This window comes from Rhinichthys klamathensis, unplaced genomic scaffold, assembly GCF_029890125.1.
Source record: "Rhinichthys klamathensis goyatoka isolate OS25496 unplaced genomic scaffold, OSU_Roscu_1.1 h1tg000191l_1, whole genome shotgun sequence".
NCBI lineage: Eukaryota > Metazoa > Chordata > Actinopteri > Cypriniformes > Leuciscidae > Rhinichthys > Rhinichthys klamathensis.
The window spans coordinates 7076657-7102733 of record NW_026606717.1 but is presented as its reverse complement, the minus strand read 5'-3'; the positions used below and the strand labels follow the sequence as shown (position 1 = coordinate 7102733).

The window sequence follows — 26077 nt, the reverse complement described above, 5'->3', positions numbered from 1 at the left end:
TCTATCCAACTGACCAGGGATGGATGTTAACGATTAGATGTGGCGTATTGCATTAGGTGCAACATGAAACACCAGCATATTTGGGGTTGACTCGTCAAAGTGCTTTCCAGCAGCAGCATAGTATGCTTGATTACAATAGGAAATGTGTCATAATGGAATTCAAGATAGTTGGCATGGAAGTGAATGCATAGTAGTGAGTCATATACTCAGTGGGGTAAGATGTACCGGTCCCTTAATCGAGTAAACTGTGCATTATTTTGGCCTTGTGACCATATATTTAGAAAAGACCCATTATATACACCTCTCTACGTTTTGAGAAAAATGCGAGCCAAAAAACTTCTGGTCAAAATAAATTTTCTACATAACAGGTCAAATGAAATTTGTGCCAAAGCAAATTTATCCAGGTCTAAAAAAATATATCAGACATGTGGGGAAATTGTAAATATATAAAACTGTCACTTGTTTGGCTAAAATTTAGCCATGAATTAAGTGAAACCTTTTTCCCAAAATGGTAGCTATGGGGTCAAGTGGGCCAGATGCTTTGGGGTAAACTGTGCCATTTGCTCAACTAGTTATTATAATATGATATTACAAAATATTGGTTTATGGACATGTAAAAAAAGTATCTCACAATGGAATTGTCCATTAGTAAATGTTTTTGCTCTCATGTTCATATTTTAATTTAAAACAAAAATATTAATTCAAATGTTCATATTTTCCCCAATTATTCAACTTGTATCACTGGACTTTTTAAAGATTAGATTTAAGACACTTTTCTTTAAAGTGAGTTGGTAGCAGACATCCTGAAATATTACTATATTAGTTTTACCTAATTCCTCCTTGTATAGCATAGAGGATGATTTGAAAGTGGCACAGCTTACCCCCACTCTCCTACAGTCTTGTGTCCTCTATTCCAGGGCAGGTTTTGTGTATATGTGTTGTTACCTGCTTGCATCATATCACACAGCGCAGATCATTCTCATACAGTGGGACTGAACGGAGATCCACACAGATGTCGCATCGCCATGGCGGCTGAGACTGATGTATAGCAGTGAAGGTTGTCCTCCTCAGGGGGCTGTAGTGTGTGAGGTGTGTGTGGGGACATCTGTGCGGAGCAGGGTGGATTCTGCGGGGAAGGCAGCCAGAGGGGTGTCTGGCACAGTGTAGAAGGATATAGAGAGCTCAGCGGGCGCCCCACAAAGCATTGAAAACACGCTGCCACTCACATACGCATGTACGCATCAGCCTCCTAACCTGAAAACCTGAATGATAGACACATTTCATGTCACTCTTAACACTGCAAACTGTGTCTGAACCAGAATGTTACATATAGACAACATACACTTACAGACTTATGTCAGCTGATGTACTGCCACATATTTCAAATAAAATCTCTACTGGGGTTAAAGCCAGGTGCAACTTGAAACAGGAACTTGAAACTGCAGACTCCCACTCTCGGACATCTTGTCAAAGTCACCGCAGCGATCCGCAGAGCAGGCGAGCAGCGTCCACGTCTCCCGAACCTCCCTTCACTGGTGACAGCCAGGTAACGATCGTGTTTGTCACCGCTGTGAAATTAAAACACTGTTTAAAACATCTCAATACAGCCATGTTAGGCATGACTTAGGCAGTAGCCCTCTATTAAAGGTAGGATAGGCAATTTTCAGAGCAATAGCAATAGCGAACTAGCTTTGCCTTCCCACCCTGCCTTCAGAGCTTCTCCAAAGGCACGTGTCCTTCATAACACACACATGCGTACAGCAGGGAGCAAACAAAAGTGTTAAACTACCTTATGTCTCAAAGCACGTAACATTACAACAATAATGAACATAAACAGCTTAAAGAGCTCTGACCTGTACCACCTGACAAGTATGCCGCTCCTTATGTTTTGTCCTTTGTTTATTTTATTTATATTTACAACGATTAAAGTTCTGTTTAATGTCCACCTCCTTTCCTGAACTTCACAATTCACATTATTTTATTTCATTATAATGAAATAGCCACAAGTGCTAAATTACTACTCATACAGGCTTTATCTGACAAATTAAAATGATGGGGTAACGCAGCGCTGTTTTAGAAAAATCATACTAAAAATACATTTGAGTGTGTTGAAAGTTATGTTATAACATTATTCTGTGCGTTCACTCAGTGGCTGGTATGAGACACTTGTTGCACACTGCAGTAAACTAGATCGATATTAGAATATCATATTATTAAAAGCTGGATGACTTGTGTTGCTAAATGGCATGTAATTCATTTATAAATATATTATATGGTGGAGAACATGCTGTATTACTGTTACTACAAATCAAGCTCTTTCTGATTTTGCTGTTAGCAACTTGACACAATAATGTCTCTGAGGCATGGTACAAACATGGTAAATCAAGAGATTCAAACAAAAAGACTAACTGTGTTGAGCTATATAACAATTATTAATTTTCTGCCGCATAATAAATTATAACAAAATACATAGCATCTTTGGTGTTTCCATGGTTTCTACGGAAGTAAGATCAGAAATCGAAGGTAACTCGATTGCAACACAATGCCTGTCAGTTACATTACATTAATACATTACATTACATACAGTAACACAATCCGTTACACTGGTTAAAATAGCTGATTTAAATTTTTTATTAATTTTTAAAATTAAAAGCACATTATGTAAGATTTTTTCGCCACAAGAGGGCGCAGTTTCCAACAATAACAAAGGCGTAGGTTGATGATGCAGTGATGAGCTGAATGATGGGACTTGCTGTCAAGCTGATGGATCTAATAATGCTTATGGATGAGTGCAAACATTCATGTTTTTTAACATTACAGTGGTATGAAGCAGGCCGCAATTGCTAAAGAGACAGATATCACACGCGAGTCCCGCGGATATAAAGGAATAAGGACATGTAATTCTACCGAACTACCCGCAAGTGCTGGATTAGTCACACAGGACAGTTTATTAGACGAATTAAACTTGTGAGGTAACGCAGCGCTGCTTCACTTGGTCTAACGTTACACTATCGTTTAAATGTGTGTTGAAAGTTATAATGTTATACTACGTGTTAGCTCGTTTGCTATACGAAACTAGCTGTAAGCTAGATCAACATTAGAATAACATACTGACCATATTCTAACATTTCATCATGTTGAGCTAACGTTATTTAACATTGATTTGTTTTATGTACATTTGCTCACCTGTCTAATAAAGCTGTCGAGTCCAAGTTAGTCGCGGACGTGGAGCTCTCGGCATCTCAAAAACGCCACGCTGATATTGATCCTCATTTTAGTTCTCCTTGTTTGTCCCAAAGTCTGCTTGCCATGGTCTATGTTTGAAAGAAACAAGAACTGCGTGCCGCTAAACGTTACGCACTACGCAGTTGTCCACGTCTGTCACCATGGTTACGTCATGGCTATGGCAGTACGAGCGGAAACCGAGGATAGCGCAGATATTGCGGCATCTTTTTCCGGGACGGCCACTTATTTAAAATTGGAATTTCTCTGAAAAAAAAATAATAATCTTTGGAGACTTTTGGGATATTGTAAGTACACAACTGCACAACTGCAGGAAATATATCACACTGTGCAAGTGATTTTTGGATATTTTATTACAAAATTCTTACATATACCTTTAAACATTTTATTTCAGCTAGTTCAACATTTCTCATTTTCATTTAGTTTAACTTGATGTTTAACTAAAAAAGCTCAAATAAACATTAATAATATTATATAGACATAAAAAAACGAATAAATTTGCAATTTTGTGCACATTTGTCCTAAAATCATATTATTATTTATTTTTTTGTTTAGTTTTATTTATTTATATTTATAAAATAATATAAAATATATATTACATTCGGGATTTATTTATTTACATCTCAAAGTCAGAGAATTCGTGTGTGAAGGTCACCTGTTTACACCTATAAGCTGAAATCCACACCAGCGAGATGAACGATAAGACAGTAACCTGTGCTGTGTGTGTCAGCCCAGCGTATTTGTCATTAGCTTGAATTTGCATGCACCTTGTTGAGCACAGGGTGACGTGGCGGGGGGGTGATGCTCGGAAGGGGTGAGGGCGGGGGGCTTGAGTTTGGCCAAAAGCACAGCTGTACTGCCTGCCGTACTGATTGCCTCTCCTTCTCTCGCCCTCATTTATCTTCATTTCTTCCCAATTACACCAAATTAGCAATAGTCTCAGTTGCATTACCAACTTAATCCCCCCTTTTTTTTGCGGGCTGCATTATGCGGTGGCAGATGATTCCTTGGCGGGAGTCAGGGTAAACAGCCATGAAAATGCCACCCCGGCAGATGGCGAGGCCCACAAGAAATATGACAAACAGAGTGCCAGCGTGCCGTCCTCTGCCCGTACCCGCTACAAGCTGTTAATGCGCTCCCGGACAGTTTGTGTGTGTGTGCGTGTGTGTGTAGCTTTGTGTGTATGAGACTTTAAGGTTTGCCGGCATAACGATATTAATGAATGCGTGCGTGTGTGTGTGTGTCACACAGTATGTTTAGTTTTAAATAGACGGCGGAACCAGTAAACACTGTGAGTTGTGTTGCTATACATGACGAACAGTGAACACGGATGACTTCAGAGGTGTTGTTTGGGGTTTATACGTTTACCATTGACATGCAAGACAGACAGGTTATGTTCAGCACTAATATTGGCGTTTACTCAAGACTGAACCTTACACATATCAGAACCAAATTCAGAATGTTTTTTTAGTAAAATAATAATTTTGTTGTTGTTTTGAGTTGAATCTGTTCAATTATGACTCACTGAACTGAGAACTGTGTATTTTGAACTTGTCTGATTCGTAAGGATTGAAGACGAGATAAATGATAAGAGCAACCGTGGATTTGACTGATGGGGAAAACATTAAGTTCTGATAAATAGCAAATAGTTTTATTTAATAAAAATATTGGAATTATGTTTACGATTTTTATTTATTTAATGTAAACGCGAATTATTTTGAAGTTGTAAATGGCATCACGTTGTTATGGATGGAATGAATGTAACATAGGCAACATATCCAAAACCAAAGTTTCTTTTTTTTCAAAACATTTTTTGAGCAACATTGAAACGACATTGTTCGAAACGATTGATTTGCTGAAATGAGTTGGGCCAGGCTAACATAGCAACATTGGCCTAATGGAGTTTGGGGTGGGATGTCCTGTTTATCCGAGACTTAGTCAATAATTTTGCATCGTCCAAAATTATTGTCACCCTTGTCTTGGTCACATTGTGACTCAGGTAACAGAATCTTCTCTGTACTTGAGTGTGAGACATTTAGCCCAGGATGTTGTTTGGGTTGGATTAAACACACGCACACACTTGCTGATTTTTCACTGACCAAAGGCATAAACATACACACACTGTTTACTGACAGAGCCAACATCAACACATGCGACCGCTCAAACGGGGACCTGAAGACCCTAAACCCATCACAGGCCCAAACAACACGGCCACAAAAAAAGTAATGACCCAGCCCAAAAAACCCCACTAGGATATTTGTATATCTCTCTGATCAAAGCTTGCTCGCTCTTGTTTTGATCTGTGTCGTTTCCTGAAGCATATTTTGTGCTTACTAATGACGTGAGCCTTTTAAGACACCATACTTTTGACCTCAGTGCTAATGCGCTGGCCAGTGTTATATTATTCACACACACGCATGTACTTGAGTCTCCAGGCAGTGAACGGTGGGACTCTGTAGGTGAAGGCAGGCTTAGGTGCCAGATGGTGAGTCTGACTGGCCAACAAACACTCCACCTCAGTGGTTTAAAGGAAGAGGAAACATACAGTTTCTCCCACACATAAAGGTTAGGACTAGTCGTTGATCGTTATATAGCCAAGACCAATATTTTGGCCGATACTTGCCATTTTTTAATTATCAGCATTGGCCGATACGTTTTCCTACCTGGATGATGAAGTGTCAGAAGAGGGACTACTATTTTGACATCACTTAACAGTTCAGTCAGAAACATTAAGCACTTTAAAAATAAAAGCAAACTTAGAAAGTAAACGTTATGTGGAAAAGTATTACAGCGCTTGGCTGTAATATTGTTAATGTGTTGTTGGGTGGTTTTTGCGTTAACAGTCACGGAAATCTCACAGCTTGCACGCTATTCCATGGAAGTGAAGCCACACAATGCAAACAAATGTGTTCCCACTTCCTGACACACAACTGCAATTTTGGTTTACTTGATAAAACGTTATATGGGACAAATTAAAAACCTGAAACCCTCGTGCTCAAAGTTGCCACTGGACCAGGTTCAGAGATTTACTTTTCCATTAAAAGGCAATATTTGCTCGCTGGAATTGATTTCCAGGGGCATTTTCTAACTTGACTTATTAACTCTTTCCCCGCCAATGTTAAAAAAGAAAAGAAAAAAGTTGCCAGCATTTTTGATCATTTTCACAAAAATGTCATGGCCCCCGTCATGGCCCCCAAAAAAACTGTTTGCATTTCCATTCAAGTTTCATAAAAAAAGCAATATTTTGAGCGAAAATCCACGTTTTTGTCAAGGCCTATGTCTGGATCGGATCCAGAACGGTGATCAAAACACAGATGGAGTAGATCGAGTCCATCAACACCCCTAACACTTGCACTTTCCTACAGCCTGGGTCGACATTTCATTCAGTAACATTAGGCAGTTTGGATTTATATGCCGATTAATGATGATGATTGTGTTATTTTACATATGCATATGATTACATATGATATCGCTTGTTTCTGCTGCTTCTTCACATGTGTTTTGATCAGGAGATTCAGTACTCTTTCAGAAGATTTGTCATAGCGCCCCCTACCAGAAATTTCCCTCAATGGGGGGAAAGACTTAAAGGGATACTCCACTTTTTTTGGAAATAGGCTCATTTTACAACTCCCCCAGAGTTAAACTGTTGAGTTTTACCGTTTTTGAATCCATTCAGCCGATCTCCGGTTCTGGCGGTACCACTTTTAGCATAGCTTAGCATACATCATTGAAGTGGACAAGACCATTAGCATTTCTAAAAAAAAAAATGACCAAAGAGTTTCGATATTTTTCCTATTTAAACCTTGACTATTTAAATCTTCTGTAGTTACATCGTGCACTAAGACCGACGGAAAATGTAAAGTTGCGATTTTCTAGGCTGATATGGCTAGGAACTATACTCTCATTCCTGCGTAATAATCAAGAAACGTTACTGCCGTACCATGAGTGCAGCAGGCGTAATGATATGACGCAGCGCCTGAAAATAGTTCCGTTGTGTTGACGGAAGGTAGCCTAAGGTTATCCTTAATCACGACAGCCGTAATAGATATAGTTTGGGGTATTTTTTGCCCCCTTATCTTGAATTTGAGGGACATTTTTGCCCCAAGCCCCCATTCATTTCTGACCCTCCACTGGACCAACTAGCCATGTTTGGGATTCAATGACTGATCCATGTGTTTATCCACTGACCTGCAAAAACCCAAGACTGATAGAGGCAGATGTAGGAATGAAGTTATCAAATAAAGTCAAAAGTTCATTTGACTGCCTAAATTAACCGTGAGAATGACAGGAACTTGTCCAAAAAAGAGCAAATGCTCCACCACAGACCTGATTTCTGGATCAACACACCACATTGACTATTTATCAAAACAGTAAGGAATCATTCTTAATTATTTGTGCACAACCTAATTAATATTCATGAGCCTTTTGCTACTCAACCAGCACATCTGTGCAAATAAAAATAACTGTTCCTGTAGCTCAAATGGCAGAGGAAACACACACAGTGATCAAATGCCTTGAATGAACCGTAAATAACAGCAGAGAGTGTGTGACTGCGAGTGTGAGTCAAATGGAAGAAGTTTTCGGAGTGAGTTTGATCATTGGCATGTTAATGATTTTGACAAAAATGCTTGATTTTGGTTGACATGAACACCGGAAAGCTCAATACGTTGAGTTTCACATGGGCGGCAGTGGGGAATAGTGTATCTGTGCACGTGTCCATAGATGCGTGTCGCAATTACGGCAGACTTTTTAAAAAGGGATGCAGTTAACCAGCTCTGTCAGCGTGTGGTTAAGGAGCATCACAGTGATGGACACATTCTCAAAGCATGACTGACGTCTGGACGGGATGCCGAAACATAGACACTCTCCATCTCTCTTGCTTGCTTACTCTTCCTCTATCTCTACTGGCTGGCATCACTGTTAGGCTAATTACTTTAGCAGCCAACACTGAAGGAGCTCTTGGACTAAACCCAAATGGGCCATCAGCACCAGAGCTGTGGATAGTTCAACTCCACACTCGCTCTGATATACTGCATGCTCTCTCTCTCTCTCACACACACTCGCAGAGACTACCACTGCAGTTAGCCTGTTACAGAGGTCACAGCGCTGAGTTGTGGGATATATATAATAAAACAGATAAATGGTGCTTTAGACGCTGTGTGATCATTATGAAGCCCTTTTAATGATGTCGTGGAACAGAGTGAGACAAACTCACGCATACATGCACATGTGCTTCTTTACGTGAAGGCACTTTTACGTCCCAAGAGTTGAATTTCGTAACCGATTTCTTTACTTTCTTTTTTTTTTTTTCACTTGAAGGTCACTTTAAAATGGTCTTGGAAACTTTTTATTGTGCTTTCATAGTTTATTTTTGTTACTTTCTTTTATAAATGTTATTGTTTACCCTCTCAGACACAGACATTAATTCTTGAATAATAATGTCCATCATATGAACATGAATCTTTAATGGAATTTTCATGTTTTTTTAAAAACGTCTCTAATGCTCACCATGGCTGCATTTATTAGATCAAAAACACAGTAAAAATGGTAATACTATGAAAAATTATTTGAAAATAACTTTCCTATTTTAAAATATTTTAAAATGTAATTTATTCCAGAGTTTTCAGCATCATTACACCAGTCTTCAGTGTCACATGATCCTTCAGAAATCATTCTAATATGCTGATTTGCTGCCCAAGAAACATTTATTATTATTATCAATGTTGAAAACAGTTGTGCTGCATAATTTTTTTTTTTGTGGAAACCATGACATATTATTTGATAAATGAATGCATTGATTTGAAATGTAAATCTTTTTAAACATTGTAAATTTACTTTAGTGTCACCTTTGATAAATTTTATGTTAATGCTTAATACAATTATTTTTTTTAAACTTACTGACTCCACCTTTTGAACAGCAGTCAGTGTATATACCATAATATTTTCACACATATTACTTCCCTCATTTGTGATGTCCAAAAAGTAATAAATTACATGCATGTATGTGTATATATATATTTCAACCCATAAAATAATATGGCTCAAATTGACAATGAAATGCTAGATATGAAACCTTAGCAAGACAAAGTCAGCCATTTTATATAAAAAAAAATAAAAAAATGTTTAGAATGTAATTTCTACTAGAGAATGTTTTTAAACACAATACATCATGTCAGCTGTGATGGAAATGACACTGTTGTGGAAACATTTGTGACTTTTAAACAAAAAGGCACAATTCTCCAATGATAAATGTATATACTGTTGGACATTAGGCACTTAAAATAAACTAGTAAGAGTGTAAAAAGCGTGTTTTAAAAGAGTTTATTTTCTATAAGTCCACAGGGCTAAAAATGGCTCTAGTTGAAGAAACATCCGTTGCCTATTTAGCACCTATACTGCGGGACCTCTGAGCTCTGCTCGTATGTTCAGAAATTAATTATATTAGACAAGAGCAAATATAGGTCATGTGGAATTTGCAATGCAAACACTTTTGCTCTCTGTCCCTCTTCATCTATGTCTCTCTTAAAGGGATAGTTCACTCAAAAATACAAATTATGCCATCATCTGCTCATCATCATGACATTCCAGACCAGACTCTTTTTTTCCTTCAGAAAACATCTCACTTTTCCTTGGTTATGTTATTTTCCTTAAATATATTATATTTCTCAAAATATAACTTGTCTTCTGAATAGGAATATTTCTAAAACATGAATCCCATTCTAGGAGATTAGAAAGCAATTTAGGAAAATACAGTGTGGACACCGTTTTGGTTTTGCGTTGTAACGTTCGATATTTACATCATGTTGAAGGGATACTAAAACTGATTACAGTGATACTGTATCTATGCATCATTACGCACTGATGGGCCTCACAAATGGCTTCAGAATTCATTCTAAAGCAGTTTACATCCTATTACGACTTCATTACACAGGACACGTACAGTATTGCTTATGGATTGTGTATTGATATCAAATGTCATGAACGCACGGTTCCTCCCTCATCGTTTTGTGTTTCATCAGCCGTCCGCCCCCCTCATCTCATCTCACACGCACACACACACACACACAGACGTGTGTACGCGCTCTCCGCTTCGGCCTCAGGTGTTTGGGCATAGCCATTACTTTATCAGGCTGTTTTTTCCTGCTCATTCAAACGACTCCCCGATGAACGGCGCCCCCGCGTTCTACAGAGAGAGATTTTAATTCGTATTATTATTAAAAGAATCACTCACTGCAATCTGTTGCAAAAACACCATCTGCTGGATCACTCGTAGGACCTCCGTTGCTTATTAGGCAGAATTAGACAATGATTTCCTCTCCTCTGCTTTGCAATCTTTCTCCCTCTTCTCTCAACTAATTCAACTTAAGTTGTTTTATGACACTTAGCAGCTAGCTTTTCTGCTGCATTTCATTCCAGCGATTAATTCCCAGATGTCATCCGTTCTGGGATGAGTTTAGAGTGATTGGCAGAGGGGTTAACTCTTCAACAGCCTGGGAAGAGATGGGATTTTGTGCACGAGTTGGGTCTGAAGTTGTGGAGGCGATCAGACTCGAGACTTAATAATAGCGTGATCGTGCGTATAGCGTTCAATCAGGCTGTACTGTAACGCGTTCGAATCCCCACTGCACTTACATTTTCTGTCCTTCCTTTACTGTAATATCATTTTAAAACATCCTCTATAAGTGTTCTCTTACAACTGTTCTCTTCAGACTATTTTAGAATGATTTTGTTTAGCATTTAAAAAAAAAAAAAAAAAAATTATATTTTTAAATGTTATTTATACATGTTTTGTGGTTGTTCTGCCTTTAAATCCTGCTGATTGTAATTAAAACGTTATCTCATCTTTTCTATAATGTTGTAAAATTTTGCATTACAGTAATGAGAATTACAATAATGAAAATTAAACTCGAACGTAAAACGCAAAAAATCAAATTCTGCTTAAAATAAATCTTTCTATTCATCAACGAATCTTTGGAATAAAAAAAGCATCACAGCTTCAGCAAAACATTTTAAGCTGCAAAAACTGTTTTCAAAATTGATAATGATAAGAAATGTTTCTTGGGCACCAAATCAGCAAATTAGAAGGATTTCTGAAGGATCACATGACACTGAAGACTGGAGTAACGACGCTGACAATTCAGCTTTTCCAACAAAGCAATAATATATATTTTAAAATCTATACTTTTTTAAAATATATTTTAAAATGTTAAAAATATTTCATTACTGTTTTTACTGTATCTTTGATCAAATAACTTTGGTCTTTTCTAATAATAAAATATAATTCATAGTCTCATTTTCCATCCTCTCGAATGACGTTCACCATTAAACAGACTAGACTACTGAGACTGAGACTACTGTAACTTTTAGACTTAAGGCCTTGCACACTGAGTCCGAATTTTTCGTATGCGTTTTTTCGTATTCGTGATTCGTGGCTCTAAATTTTCCAAACACCATTCAAACTGCTTGCTACGGATGCGAAAAACGCAGAAAATCGATCCCGATCCGACTTAAAAAAAAATTTGGACACATATTTCAGACTCAGTGTGCAAGGGCCTTTACTCTCTTAAAAATAAAGGTTCTTTATTGGTATCGATTGTTCCATAAAGAACCTTTAACATCCATGGAACCACTAAAGATTCTGTGTAGTTGAAAAAGGTTCTTTAGATTATTAAAATGTTCTTCACTCTAAGAAAAAAATGGTTCTTTTAAGAACTGATCACTGAAAGGTTCTTTGGGGAACCAAAAATGGTGGTTCTATGGTATCGCTGCAAAATTTCCCTTTTGGAACCTTAATTTAAAAAAAATAAGTGAGTGAAGTGATGTGAAGGCCAAGTATGGTAACCCATACTAGCGATTTGCCCTCTGCATTTAACACATCCAAGTTAGTGCACACACACATTAGGAGCAGTAAGTAGTGAACACACACACACACACCCACCCAGAGCAGTCGCGCCCAGGGAGAAATCTGTGGGTTAGGTGCCTTGCTTAAGGGCACGGGAATCCTTCGGGTTACACGACCTTCAGGTTACAATTCCAACTCTCTAACCGTTAGGCCACAACTGCCCAACAAAGAGAGTATATGCAAATGAGAGTATATGCAAATGAGTTTGTATATTACACCAGGTTGGACTAGGGTGTTTGAGCTCTTACAATATTTTTGCATAGTGCAAATCCAACATTTTATTTCAAAAGAGCAAGGAAAACCCTTTAATGGTTTTTCTCCGTATTCTCCGTATTCTCCAGTCTTGTCTCTGTGATTACGCCTGGAGTTCTAGCTCTGTATAGGGATCCAGACTCTCACTCAACCCTCCCTCTCTGTCTCCAGGCGGCAGTGAGTCGTCCTGGGATAAAGAGAAACTCCAGTCCCCCTCCTCCGGAGCCCAGCACGGTCTGGCTCACATCGGCCTCTCCGCTCAGCACGGCTTGTCAGGGTCTCATCTCTCTTCCCTACAGCAGAGTCATCTCCTGGCTAACCGTGAGTCATTCATTCATCACATCCACTCATTCACGCCAGCTCCTGGTGCATTGATTCTTCTCGGGCCGGTTGAGATATACACGTCGTGTTTGGTTCAGAGGTTTATTCTTTTGGTTCGCTGTTATGTTAAAAATAAGGTGGATAGTGTATTCATGACTATCTAATCATTTTCATGTTTTCTTATATCACGTTTTTTTGTTTAATGACAACATGAACAGTATTTGAAGTACATTTTACTTCTGATGTACTTTGAGTGAAACTGAGGGAAATATTGAGCTTGATTCTATCCACTAGGATTTGATTGGATTATAAAAAGTGAGCTATGATATTTTTTGGCTATGGTATTATTGGCCTACACAATATTGGTTACATTACCATAAAAGTGAAGTCATTTGAAAAACAGAAAAGAAGCATTTGAAAAACTGATGATAATTTTATTTAGCATAACAAATCTGCAGATGAACCATGGCCAGTAAGAACAGGAACATTTATTAAAGGTGAAGTGTGGATTGTAAAAATAATGAGCGTTTGAAACATGTTTCCTGAACACCCCCCATCTAACATTGGTCAGACAAACTGGTAGTCCTGCCCCAAGCGTACGCCATTGGTTGAGCCAGTGTCGCTGTGTCACCCTGGTCAAATAGAGTATTTTAACATGACCTTTAAAAAGAAAAAAGTATTCATAGTTTTCCTGGATTGCAGGTTTCTGCATTTTAGGCCTGTCAATTTTCCATCTCACCTCTCAAAAGAAAAACGAACATTTGTGAACAAATTACAAGTTATACACCACCTGCCATAGTATTTCAGTCACTAAAAACAGTGAGACATAAAAAAATCCTTATTGTGAAAAACGCACTAAAACCAGTGATATTAAAAGATCAAATTTAATATACATTTTAATGATGATGCATACCATAAACAGGCGTGATGATGAGCATAGAATTTAGTGGGTTTTGGTTTAATGGTTTTCTATGGGAATACGGTTAACATGAAACTTTGCGTATTGCGCTCATATTCTGGTTTCATCCGCTTGACCGCACATAGTATGTTTTATTAAAAAGTTAGCATTAAGCCACATTAAGAAATCACATTAAGAATGGTTTTCTATGGTAAACTGCTTAAACATGCAATTTAGTGCAGTGCGTTCATATTTTGGCCACATCCGTTCACCTGTATACGGAATGCATCATCAATAAGGTTTGCAAAACAAAAAATGTATTTAAAATAAATGCTGTTCTTTGGAAATTCTATTCATCAAAGAATCTTGGAATAAAAAAATGACATTTTAAAAGTTCTAATAAAGGATAGACTAAGGTGTATGCTGTATTTGGTGTTTTAATTTCATTGTCTTAGTTTTGCTCTCCAGTTGGGCGTTCCTATGAAAACTATTAATTGATTTAATGTAGAGTTAAACCGAAGTGATTTCTGCCTCCCAACTAAGTCTCTCTCTGTCGTCCTCTCTCAGGGCTGGACCTGCCGTTTATGATGATGCCCCACCCCCTGCTGCCCGTCAGTCTGCCGCCTGCCTCCGTTGCCATGGCGATGAACCAGATGAACCACCTGAACACCATCGCCAACATGGCCGCAGCTGCTCAGATGCACAGCCCCCTGTCCAGAGCAGGAGCGTCCGTCATCAAGGTAACACGCACAAGACACAAAGTTGAGGCTTCAGTGGCCAAACGCAGAAAAGTCATTCATTAGGGCTCTCAGCTATAGAGTCAGCTCATTTTCACATCAGCTGCAGATCCCGTCGGATTGGTGTCTTGCTCCAGTGACACGTTAGATACGAGTCTGTCTCGCTCTATGAGCCATTTAACACCTGGGACGGAGCTGTATACCAAACCGTCTTAATTTCTACAAGAGAGAGTTTGATTCCAAATACTCCGAGGAGGAATAAGAGAATAAATGTTCTGTTGGGTCCGTGCGGAGCGTGTGTTAGGGAATATTAGATGCAGGCTTTTAAGACAAACACTATCTGTTATCTTACTGCCATGTTCCCCCTGAGAGGAGAGTGTGAGTCAATTTACAGTTGGAGGACACTTGTGCGTTTCTCTGAGATGCAGAAATGGCCCGAGGCGTACAGTACACACACACAGACGCACACTTTTACATAGATATTCACTGCCACACACTAAATAGCAATAGCTTCTGTCTGGGTACCACAACAGAATGTGTTTTTCCTATGTTAAAAGAAAATGTAGGTTGATCTTTCATTCCTCTAGAATAATTGACTTCTCAGTTATGTTTCATTTAAGAATCAACTCTGTCCCAGATGTTGACAAAAATGAGGCAATTGTTGATGTACAGTAACGAATGTGACAATTTAGTTAATATCTTTTAAAAATATCTGACAAGTGAATCTGAGCCCAGATTGGGATATTGTTGAGATCTCTGATAGGCATGCAAGGGGTCTTTTCCTCAGGAAATAAATCGATAAGCAGGAGACAAGGGAAAGTCTCCATGTTCCATCATTGCTGTTTAGAAGAAACAGTTGAGATGTCAAATATATTTTATTTGTGCTTTTTTCCTGTGGGAAAATCAGATATTGTTGATGGAAATAGTTTTAGTATAAGGCACTATTATAGTTTTTGTTAATATTTTTAATATTTGAATTTTATATATATATATATATATCTATATTAGGGCTGTCAAACGATTAATCACATCCAAAATAAAAGTTTTTTTTACATAATATATGTGGGTGCACTGTGTATAATTATTTTGTATATATATAAATACACACACATGCATGTATATTTAAGAAAAAAATATTATTTATATATAAAATATTTATATTTATATATAATATAAATTATATATAAATCTATATACAGTATATACATGAAAATATTTCTTAAATATATACAAGCATGTGTGTGTATTTATATATATAAAATAATTATACACAGTGCACCCACATATATTATGTAAAAAAAACTTTTATTTTGGATGTGATTAATCACGATTAATCATTTGACAGCCCTAATATATATATATATATATATATATATATATATATATATATATATATATATATATATACATATATACATATATATATACACACACACAATTTTTTTAGTTTTTAAAAAAAATATGTCAATGTAGTATTTAATTTTTATTTTTTATATATTAGTTTATTTAGTACTCCAACTTAAACTAAATGAAAATGTGAAATGTTTCCTTGTCAGCTAGTTGACATTTTGGTATAGTTGTTTTATGGTTTTAGTTAACGACACTATCGCTGGATCATACTATGAGACCCAGTTTTGTTCAGTTAAAATGGCAGGCCTGTTTGAGTCCTTTGTAAATAATATGTGAACTGAATCTGTGTGTGTGTGTTTCAGGAGTGTGTACAGGACAGTCCGTCTCCTGCTCCGTCTCTGGAGGAAGCCCCTCGTCCCGGATCACAGCCCTCTTCCCACCCCAGCAGTAGTGTGTCCAGCTCACCAAACCCACACACACAAAGTCCCGAACGCCTGGGTCAGTACAGACACACAAGCACAATTAGTTTCAATGCAGACAATCCATAGACTGAATGTTTTTTATAAAGATAATTGTAATGACTACAGACTAACCTACCCATAGAAAAAAAATCTTCTACAAAAAAGAATGTATTTCATATACAAATACTTTTTACAAACGACATGCTCTCAATGGGATGTTTTGTCAGAATTGCATGACTTCTGGGGACAACCTTGAGGACTCTTTTTAAACATGTTTTCTCATTATGTGTGCAGTTTTGAACCAGACCGATGGAGAACTGCAAGAACGAGACTCCGGCATCAATATGAAGAAAATCCTTAAAGAGAAAGGTTAGTTCCTCACTGTATCACACTAAAACACTCACTTGCAGCGTACACATTGTGTAAAAGTGCAGCAAAATGTTTGTGGGAAAATAAGGTCCATTGTTACACAGGAGTCACTCTCCAACCAATCAACTTTCTGGTGGTCAACACGATATATTTGTGTGAAAAACTTGAACCCAATGCAAATTCTGTGAGTTGAAATTTTTCGCCACTATGTGAAATTATTGAAATGACTGAATTATGCCCACAAAATTGTCAAACAACGGTAAAATGACTGTACCTTCAAAAACCAAGTGACTGACAATTATTTGTCACTTTTGGGTCTCATTCACTAATGCACACATTTGTAAGTCAAATCTGCGTACAAATGTTTTCATGACCAAATCATGATTCATCAATAACTTTAGTACTAAAATGTATTCTAAATTTTCAGAAAAAAATGTAACAACTAAAACCACATGTATAAACAATCACTCTGGGTGGCCTTATAAATGTTTAGATGACATTTTATACATAGAAAATACATGTATAACATGTATAGACCTTATGTAGCCCCGCCCCTTTTCGTTGCGTTCTGTCTTTTCACAGCATGTGACGGTAAGATCTTACGGATTTATGAATGAACCTCTCGTTTTAAAATCTGACATTTATTATGACATCCACTTCAAACATTACAATGCTCATGATCATTTTTGTTAGCTACAATCCACAAGTAAAACCACTTCACCAGCTCATTATTTTTCGTCAGCGATGCCGTAGAAATATACGGAGAAACGGAAGTTCAAAGACAAAATTCTAAAGACGGCTGCAGGCTTGTTTCTCTCGGTCTATACATGTCTAATTAATATTAGAATGAGGTTAAGAACGAATTCCTCTACATATAAATGCAAATAATCCATGCAGTTATTAGTGAATGTATTGTAGTAACAATACAAAAGCCCATGTGGAAAACACACCACTCACATGTGAGATGTAGATCAAGTTTTAAACACCGTCTCAGGAACAATGTAGTAAATTGCAGATGACTCCGAGATGATGTCAGTTTAACGCTGCCGAGTGTATTGACACCACGCACAACATTTTAATGTGGGCCGATGCTCGTTAGTTAAATTTACACTCGTTGGTTTAGACTGGCAGTATATTAGCGTCACAACACTTCTCTTTTAATTAATGACTTAATTAGGAGCTTAACTGAACATGTATGAAGTTCATATTTATGGCCTGTGTGTGTAGAGGAGTGCAAGAGAGCTGTTAGAGCAGCTAAGTGCATAATTTATCATTATAAGAAAATGACACAAAGATATAGAGAGGTGTGTGTGTGAGAATCTCAGATGTGGTGGTGTGTGTGGGCACCGTTTCTGGAGCGTAACTTGCGCGCGAGTGTGTGTGTTGGTACAGCAGGTGGCGGCCCCTAACGCACATCACACACAGGGCTGCTGGGAGGAGACAATGCAAAGATGCCCTGAGGCTCTCTTAAAGAGATTCAGTGTGCACCTGGCCTCCGACCATATTTTATTAATGTGTCTGGAAAAGAATCTACCCCAAACACACACAAATGCGTGAATACCACAAACCGCTCTTGTTTTTTAAAAGTGCACCATGCTGCATTTACTGCAGGGCTGAGAAAAGAATGCAGGAAATTTAGGTCACTGACCACATACTCACACCCGATGTCTTTCTTTATTTATCTTTCATACTCTATATATCCTGATCATTCCAGCAGATTCCAAACTCACCGTCACACAGACTTTATATCTTCAAACACATATCAGTAGACTTCTGCACTATCATTTTAACCTACACACACACACACACACACAGCAGCGGGTCTCTCTTGAACACCTGAGAGGATTGACTTAGTAAAGATTGGCCATGATTATATCAAATATGTCTGCTCTAGTTTACTTCTGCGATGTGCTGTCAAAGTGTGTTACATGCTGTTATGAATCCTTCTGTTCATGTTAGTGTGTGTCTATTTATTGACCTTCAGTAATTCATCCCCCCTTTACTTCATATCCTTTTTTTTTAACCTATTTATCTTTGTTTTTGCATGTTTAATGTTTTATGTATTAAAACCACTTATATGACCTGCGACAGATGTTAAAGGTGCCCTAGAATGTTTTTTTTTATTATTTTATAATGTTTCCTGGGTTACCCTTATAATGTTAGTATGTTTTTTAGATAAAAAATAATCATAATTTAGAAATAAATGGCATTTTTCCTAGCCTGCTTTTAGCCTCTGATTTGAACACTCTGTTTGAAGGGGCGTGTCTGCTGTGGGATTCAGTGTAACCGCGGCCACTGCTGTGATTGGCTGACATGCCTGCATATGAAATAGCTACGCATTACATGTGAAACTCTCTCCCGAATACTTTTACTACTGCTATTATACGTTTTTACTATAACAGCTATCGAGATTAACGAATCGTGAGATGTTTTTAAAGTATTTAGATCTATTCGCATCACATAAAATGTTGCCGTGATGAGCATTGAGCAGATGACTGTGTTGATCGCGAGAATGAAGATCTAATCATTGCAAAGCAGTTTCTGCACTCTCTCTAAGGCTTTCACCAATGCAAACACGATGATGTAAATACAGTAAGAGCTTCGTTGTGCAGTAACGTGCGTCATTGATTTCATAACGAGTTTGGCAAGTGTCCAGATAAACTCGCGCTGTGTGGAAAGATTGTTCTTTGATCGCTTTCTGTATATAATTTGTTCACAAATTAAATACGATTATTTTCATCCTACTAAAAGAAACGATGTGAAGCTGATATTTTAGTCACTGGCTTGACTTACTGATGCATAAACAGTATTGAACGATTTTGAGAGAAAGATTACCTGTCTGAACTTGAACAATTACACATCAGAAAGTGTTGCTTGGTAGCTCGATCCGAGGCCAGCTCTGTTTTGGCCCAAGTTGAGGAAACACTCGGTGAAATGTTTGGAAATTTCCAGAGAAAATAAAATTAACCCATTGTTTCTTCAGAGGCCCAGATGAAGGAACTAAAAAATACTTTTGTGTTCATGTGTACATCCACACTGAGCAACTGCCATGCGTCGGCTGCGCAGTTCCGCCTGGCATTGAGGGCTGGCATTATGCAAATATTTGGAGGCGTACATATTAATGATCCCGACTATTGCGTCACAGTCGGTATTGTGTGGAGAACCGACCGTTTTTCAGGGGTGTTTTTCATAAACGTGAATTAAATGAGAACGCGAAAACAGTCCAGTTTGAGATTCACTCTATGTCATGTCCATGCACTGAACTTTTGTTATTTGACTATACCAAGGTAAATTCAATTTTGAACTATAGGTCACCTTTAAAATCTCATCAGAAGAGTCGATTTTTATATTTTCTGGTGAAAATTGTGAGTGCTGTTTGCAACCACCACAATACTAGGGTGTTCTGGGTGGTTGCCAGGATGTTGCTGTGCAGCTGCTAGGATGTTGCTTATTGGCCTAATTCAAAAAAGCCATCCCTATGGCTGCGTCCGAAATCGCATACCCCTCGAGTAAGTACTTATTTGGAATAAGTAATTACTTCACGACAGCTGAAAAAGTATGTTCTATATAGTATGAATGTGTGCAGTATGAATATAATGGACGTACTATATTTGCCATGTTGTCATTATCATGTGACCTGCTTCACTGCCATTCACAAATCCTCTCCCGTGGCCCAATGGGATAGTAAAGTGTCCATCATATGCACACTTTAGAATCTCGCCGGAAGAAGTAGGTGATCCCGGGCACTTTCCGCCTACTCATAAAAGAGTATACGGACATACTACTCGCCACATACTGTTTTTCGCATGCTATATAGTAGGGAAGTATGCTATTTTGGATGCAGCATAAGTCTCTGATATTCTGTTCCCTACATGGTCTATGGGACTTTTTTGCCTGACAGGTGATAAGTCTCATAAGTCTAATCTCTCAGAAAAGTAATATCACTTATGTACTCAAAAAGCAAGTTTAATCCCTAAAATTTTAATGTTATTGTAACATCCCTTCATTTTGGTAATAACCATTGTCAAAAGTGTAGTGATGTATGAACCACAGCTCACAAAGTCATTTTCAAACCATTTTCTGTTGGTCAACATGTGCAAATTCCCCTGACCAACTTGATCCCGATGGGGGAAATCTCTCGCCCTCAAACGTGATTCACGATTGCATGGATTCCTATTGAAATGACTGGATTTTGCCAATGAAAATTCACTGAACAATGGTAAATGTGACTGCACCTCCTCAACCACAAATCTACGAATCTAAAGTAAAAAAGATCAAAGTCTCACAAACGTAGATTAATATGGGGCCAATTTTCCCGAATCTTCACGAAAGGGCCATTGAATTTTAAGCAGTGTTTGGCCTCTGTGTGTGTGTGTGTGTGTGTGTCGGTGATGATAAACAAAGTGACGTGGTGGTACGTGGTGATGAATGGTGAAGCCCGGGGCCAGGAGCACTGTGTTTCAATGGGACTTTAGTGAGTGAACCCCCTCTCCAGATCTCCATAAATCACTCGTTCTCTTTACCTCTCTTCCTCTCTTTCACTCAGGGCTGGTTGAATGCCAACAGGAGCTGCTCTCACTGCAGGCAGGGTCTCTCATTTCTTCCATTAAAGAGCAAAAGGAAATTCTGATATTATGTGTGGTTTTGGTTCATATGCAAACCATTTAGCACACACTAACATTAATCTTACAATCAGGCCACTGAAACTCGCAGGCCTTTAAAAAAAAAGTGTAACGAAGCCATGCAGCGCATGTAAGAATGATTTATTCTTGTTAAATAGTAAACATACACTTTTAAACACGTCAATAACACTGTTTTATCATTAGATGGCCTATTATTGTTGTTAATTGAATCCCAAACCATTGAACAACATTTATGAGTGAAAACCAAGCGACCAAGTTTACATACTGTACATGTATAGGTGTTTTCCAGAGCGGTAAGGCTAATTTTAACATATTGTTTGTTTAGGAGGACAATTTAGAGCCACAAAAGCATAAAATTACACCTTTGAGTGGACACAGAACCATAAACTGTAAATGTTGGATGGGATCTGTCCAGTTTAAACAGGAAATTGTATTATTGACATGGTATTAATGCTAATGTGCAAAGCAAACATAGAATTCAATCAGATTTACAGCCCATTTTAATGTGATTAATGGAGCATTCAAGTCAAAAATGAGTCGAACACCATAAACGGCACCACAAAGTTGTAATCACGAGGAGGAAAATCTTTGGAATTCTGGGGAATTCTTTGAGCACTGAGATTTTGAGAAAACATGACGGTTGCTATGAATGCAGCATCTGTATTGAATTCAATTTGTTAAATTTAATTTCTACAACCAAAGTGATTTGAATGCAACTAATACCGTGAATTACGACTTCCTAACACGAAGTATGAACTTCCCAGAAAGAGCAATATTTCAAAGTATAAAGAGAAATGCAGGGCAGGGCTTGATTTTTTTTTTTATTTTTTATTTTTTATCAAGAATTAATTGAATGGTGAAAAGTAATCTCAGGTTGTTGGAGGAGTTAAATAGTTAATAGTTAATTAACCCAGTAAAGTTTCATTCATGTTGACTTAAAAAATAGCCACAGCACTAGGATCATTTCATTTACACCTTGATTAGGATGAAATATAGGTCCTATAAGAAATCAAGAAATATAGATGTCTGATTTAAATGTGACTTATTCAAATGTTCAATCTTCATAACATAGACCTGACAACATGCTCTGCAGGTGCCACTGTGTTTTTCTTTGATTTTTGTTTCTCAGAAATCACTTCATTGTACACTTAAAATCTAGTCCAGAGTCTATATGTGTTGGATGATAACGTGCTAATGTATTTGGCTTAAGCTGATGTGAAGCACTTTGCTGTAGAAGCACTTAGTGTACATTTGTGTGTGCGAGAGGGAGCATGGGTAGGCCGAGACTTGTGCTGCGTAATTGCTCTGTCCAGTTTTCCACAGAGTAGATATGTAGCATCTGGTTACAATCAATGTTTCCCTCCGCTATTATGAAATTAGCTGCGCGGAAATGATTTGAAATGGCCTGTAATGATTTCTGATAGAAATGTGCGCCATTGTTTCGCCCTTTGAGATAAGCGTGCTGGTAAATAAGTCACAACAAACGTAAAAGGAAACCGAAGCGATCGCTTTACTTCGTTCCAAGTCAGGGATCTGTCCTCAAACAGCATGCGCTTGGCTTTTCGAGCCTTGTATTTTAATCTTCATTTTTGTTTGTTTATTCGCAAGCCCCTCCTTCAGAAATGTGCAAAGGGGACCATCCATGGGCTTTGAAGACCCTTTTTGATCATTAGGTTGATTGCTGTTCTAAGCGCGTTTGTGATGGTTTAATTAAACCAAGACCCTTTGCGGGGCCCCAGCGGGCCTCGAGAGCTCTCCGGCTGGAGGGTTAGAGGGTCTCCTCACGGCGCACGGTGTTTCTCTTTGTGTTAACGATGAGGAACAGATATTAGGTGAGGAAAATCAATGACATGTTGGAGAAGAAAAAGTAAACAGTTAGCAATTTGGGGCAAGGTTAGCACGGTTGAAAGTCACCCCACAAAAGCGACATTTTTGGACGAGAACACAAGTGATAAATGATGTGCGCTCTATCTCCTCTCCCTCTCTCTCTCTCACACACACACACACGAAGGCAGAGAGGAGGAGAAGGGTGAGGACAGGTGCTTGTGTTCTGCTCTGGTTCTGAGGGAAGAGTTGGAACAGGTTTTGTCTCTCAGGCTTGCACAGTCTCCTGTGTGGTGTCACTATCACATCTGAAGGAAAGCTGCCCCAAGGCGGACAGAGATACTCGCACCGATAAAAGAAAACAATACACGAACCAGAATTAAATAATTCCAACTATAAGTTTACAGAGAAAACAAAGTGATGAACATATAGACCTGCATGGTTTTAAAAGGTTAGTTCATCCAAAAATGAAAATTATCCCATAATTTACTCACCCTCAAGCCATCCTTGGTGTATATGACTTTCTTCTTTCAGCCAAACACAATTGGAGTTATATTAAAACAAATCCTGGCTCTTCCAAGCTTTATAATGGGAGTGAGATTTTGAAGCCCAAAAAAGTGCATCCACCCATCATTAAAGTAGTCCATACGGCTCTGGTTGGCCTTCTGAAGCGAAGAGATGCGACTTAGTTAGAAAAATATCCATATTTATTATAACTTTATAAACCGTAATCACTGGCTTCCGTGCGAGTTCCGGCGGAAGAGTGACCTTTGACCTGACGCATGATGTATTGGTGAACACAGAAGCACAGAGGATAGAGCAAAACAAAACACCGGTCACGAATTAGACGTCTAAAACGAGCCCTATTTGAATGGCGAGAGGAGTCTAAGCTTACACTACTCCTACATCTTTCGTCACGGCGTCGAAACTTGACACTCTCGTGAACGCGCGGACAGACGTTGCCGGAAGCCAGTGATTGCAGTTTATAAAAGTTATAATTATGGATATTTTTCTGACACAAACGTATCGCTTCGCGCCAGAAGGCCTTTATTAACCCCCTGGAGTCGTATGGATTACTTTTATGGCGGATGGATGAGCTTTTTTGGGCTTCAAAATCTCAGTTACGATTCACTTTCATTATAAAGCTTGGAAGAGCCAAGATATTTTTAATATAACTCTGATTGTGTTTGGCTGAAAGAAGAAAGCCGTATAAACCTAGCATGGCTTGAGGGTGAGTAAATTATGGGATAATTTTTGGGTGAACTAACCCTTTAAGTTGACGTCATAAAAATACAAAGAAATTTGTCCTTAATTTAATAATGATAATTATGATATCTTGTCCGAGCTAATTAGATGAGCTTTTTTAACCACTTAGCACTATGCTGAGCTATAGGCTAAATTGTTAGCTTGCTAACCAAAGACGCCGTCTCACTAGACTTTGACACAAAATGTTTTTACGGACACTGCAACGGTCGTGATACGATGTCACACTCCATGCTGTTTTTGTTATAAACATAAATTTAACATATAACAGTTTTATATACATTTTTTTTTTTAAATATACCATTTACTTGACTTTACTGCAAAAATATGTTCTTTTAATGCAGCCAAGAGGTCACTCCGTGACGATTCGATCGTCTACTGGTCACACGTCTTCACGTCATGCGAATTCACAGGTTCACCAAACTTGAACTCTTCGCATGAGCTTGCGTTTCCGGTCTGATGCATTCGCGTCCATATGAATCAAAGTCAATGGAAGGGAATGTGTAATGTGACCATCCCTTAACTGATTCCAAAATTACATACTGTTTAGTAGGTACTACATTTGAATAAAAACTTCTGCGACCATTAAAAAAAGTATGTTATGAAATACGGACATTTTTTCAATCTCGATGGAAGTAGTTAAGTCACAAAGGAGTTCACATTTCCAAATAAAGAAAATGAAAGAACATTGGACTGCACGAGGTAAACTCTCTCTTGCTGGCGTCTCGGGTTCTTTTTCGTGTCCCTTGAGACGTGATCATCTCGCAGGTCCATTCCTCCTGCGCGCAGGTTAAGGGCTGCCGTGTTGACCTAGTATTCCTCTCATTTAATATTCCACCTACTGCTCTTCACACGCTAATTGGGGGAGAAGGAAATGCTCATTAAGGCTCATTTCATGTACACATATTCATTAGGCACCGGGCTGGAGTGTCAGGAAAACGCAGCTTGGCCTCTTTTCTAGTTTGTTTACTTTCCTGTTTATTTGCAGGTGTATTTGTTCGTTTAAATTGCCCTTTCCTGTATAGTCTCCTGTTGACTTAAGCAAGAACGAGCCCAAATTAGTTCTGTTTGTTTTTATTCTGTGTCGTTGTTTTAAAGAGAGTTTTATACTTGGTGAAAGTTTGAATATTTGTGGATCTTAAAATCCTTAAAAGCCATGGCCTAGTATTGTGGTTCGCGACATATGCTCTGACACATTGAGCCGTGGTGCTTGCTTCGTAAACAGAGGTTTGAGTCCAGTTCATATTATTTCCTTAACCCTTACCCACATCATTTCCTGTCTACTTGAACCCATCAATGAAAGTGGGAAAATGCCCAAAACAGAAAAAGTGGATTTAGTTTAGCTTTCTAGTTCTCCAAGTCACTGTACTGTTGATTTCTAGTTAGTTTTCCTACTATACTGATACAGCAAGTCAATGCAGTGCCACTTTTATAGCTCTCATTGCACCATTTAGACTTAACTATTCTTTCATTTTGCATTCCCACCATCCTCTATCTTCCAGAACAGCCCAGACGTGTTCTGCGGTCCAGCCTTCATATGGTTGTTAAAATGTAATATACACTAATACCCCCTCATTCACTTCCTCCTTCAACCTATTACTGCTAGGGCTTTTTATTGTCCTGCTTTCATCTTTTTTTCGTGTATACGTATGTATCGTGGGGGTTAACTAACGAACATTGGTCCTTTGCTTTGGTTGAGCTCATTAAGTGCTTTGTGCATTTCCTTTTGGGGGCCTGGTTTTAATGTAGCTTGTTATTCTGTGCTCTAGTGAATCAGGGGCCCTGTAGACCTCAAGTTTTGGAAGTGTAACCCC

General features: G+C 38.3%; 1 protein-coding gene across 2 annotated transcripts in view; it reads left to right on the top strand.

Moving 5' to 3' along the window:
• dacha (dachshund a) overlaps positions 1 to 26077 on the top strand; it is a 168922-nt gene that overhangs the window by 120387 nt on the left and 22458 nt on the right. For both annotated transcript variants that reach the window (XM_056262249.1, XM_056262248.1), the window contains exons 4-7: positions 12569 to 12718; positions 14184 to 14356; positions 16066 to 16201; positions 16459 to 16533. In XM_056262249.1, coding sequence (XP_056118224.1) covers positions 12569 to 12718; positions 14184 to 14356; positions 16066 to 16201; positions 16459 to 16533 — 534 coding nt within the window. The remainder of the gene's footprint in view (positions 1 to 12568; positions 12719 to 14183; positions 14357 to 16065; positions 16202 to 16458; positions 16534 to 26077) is intronic.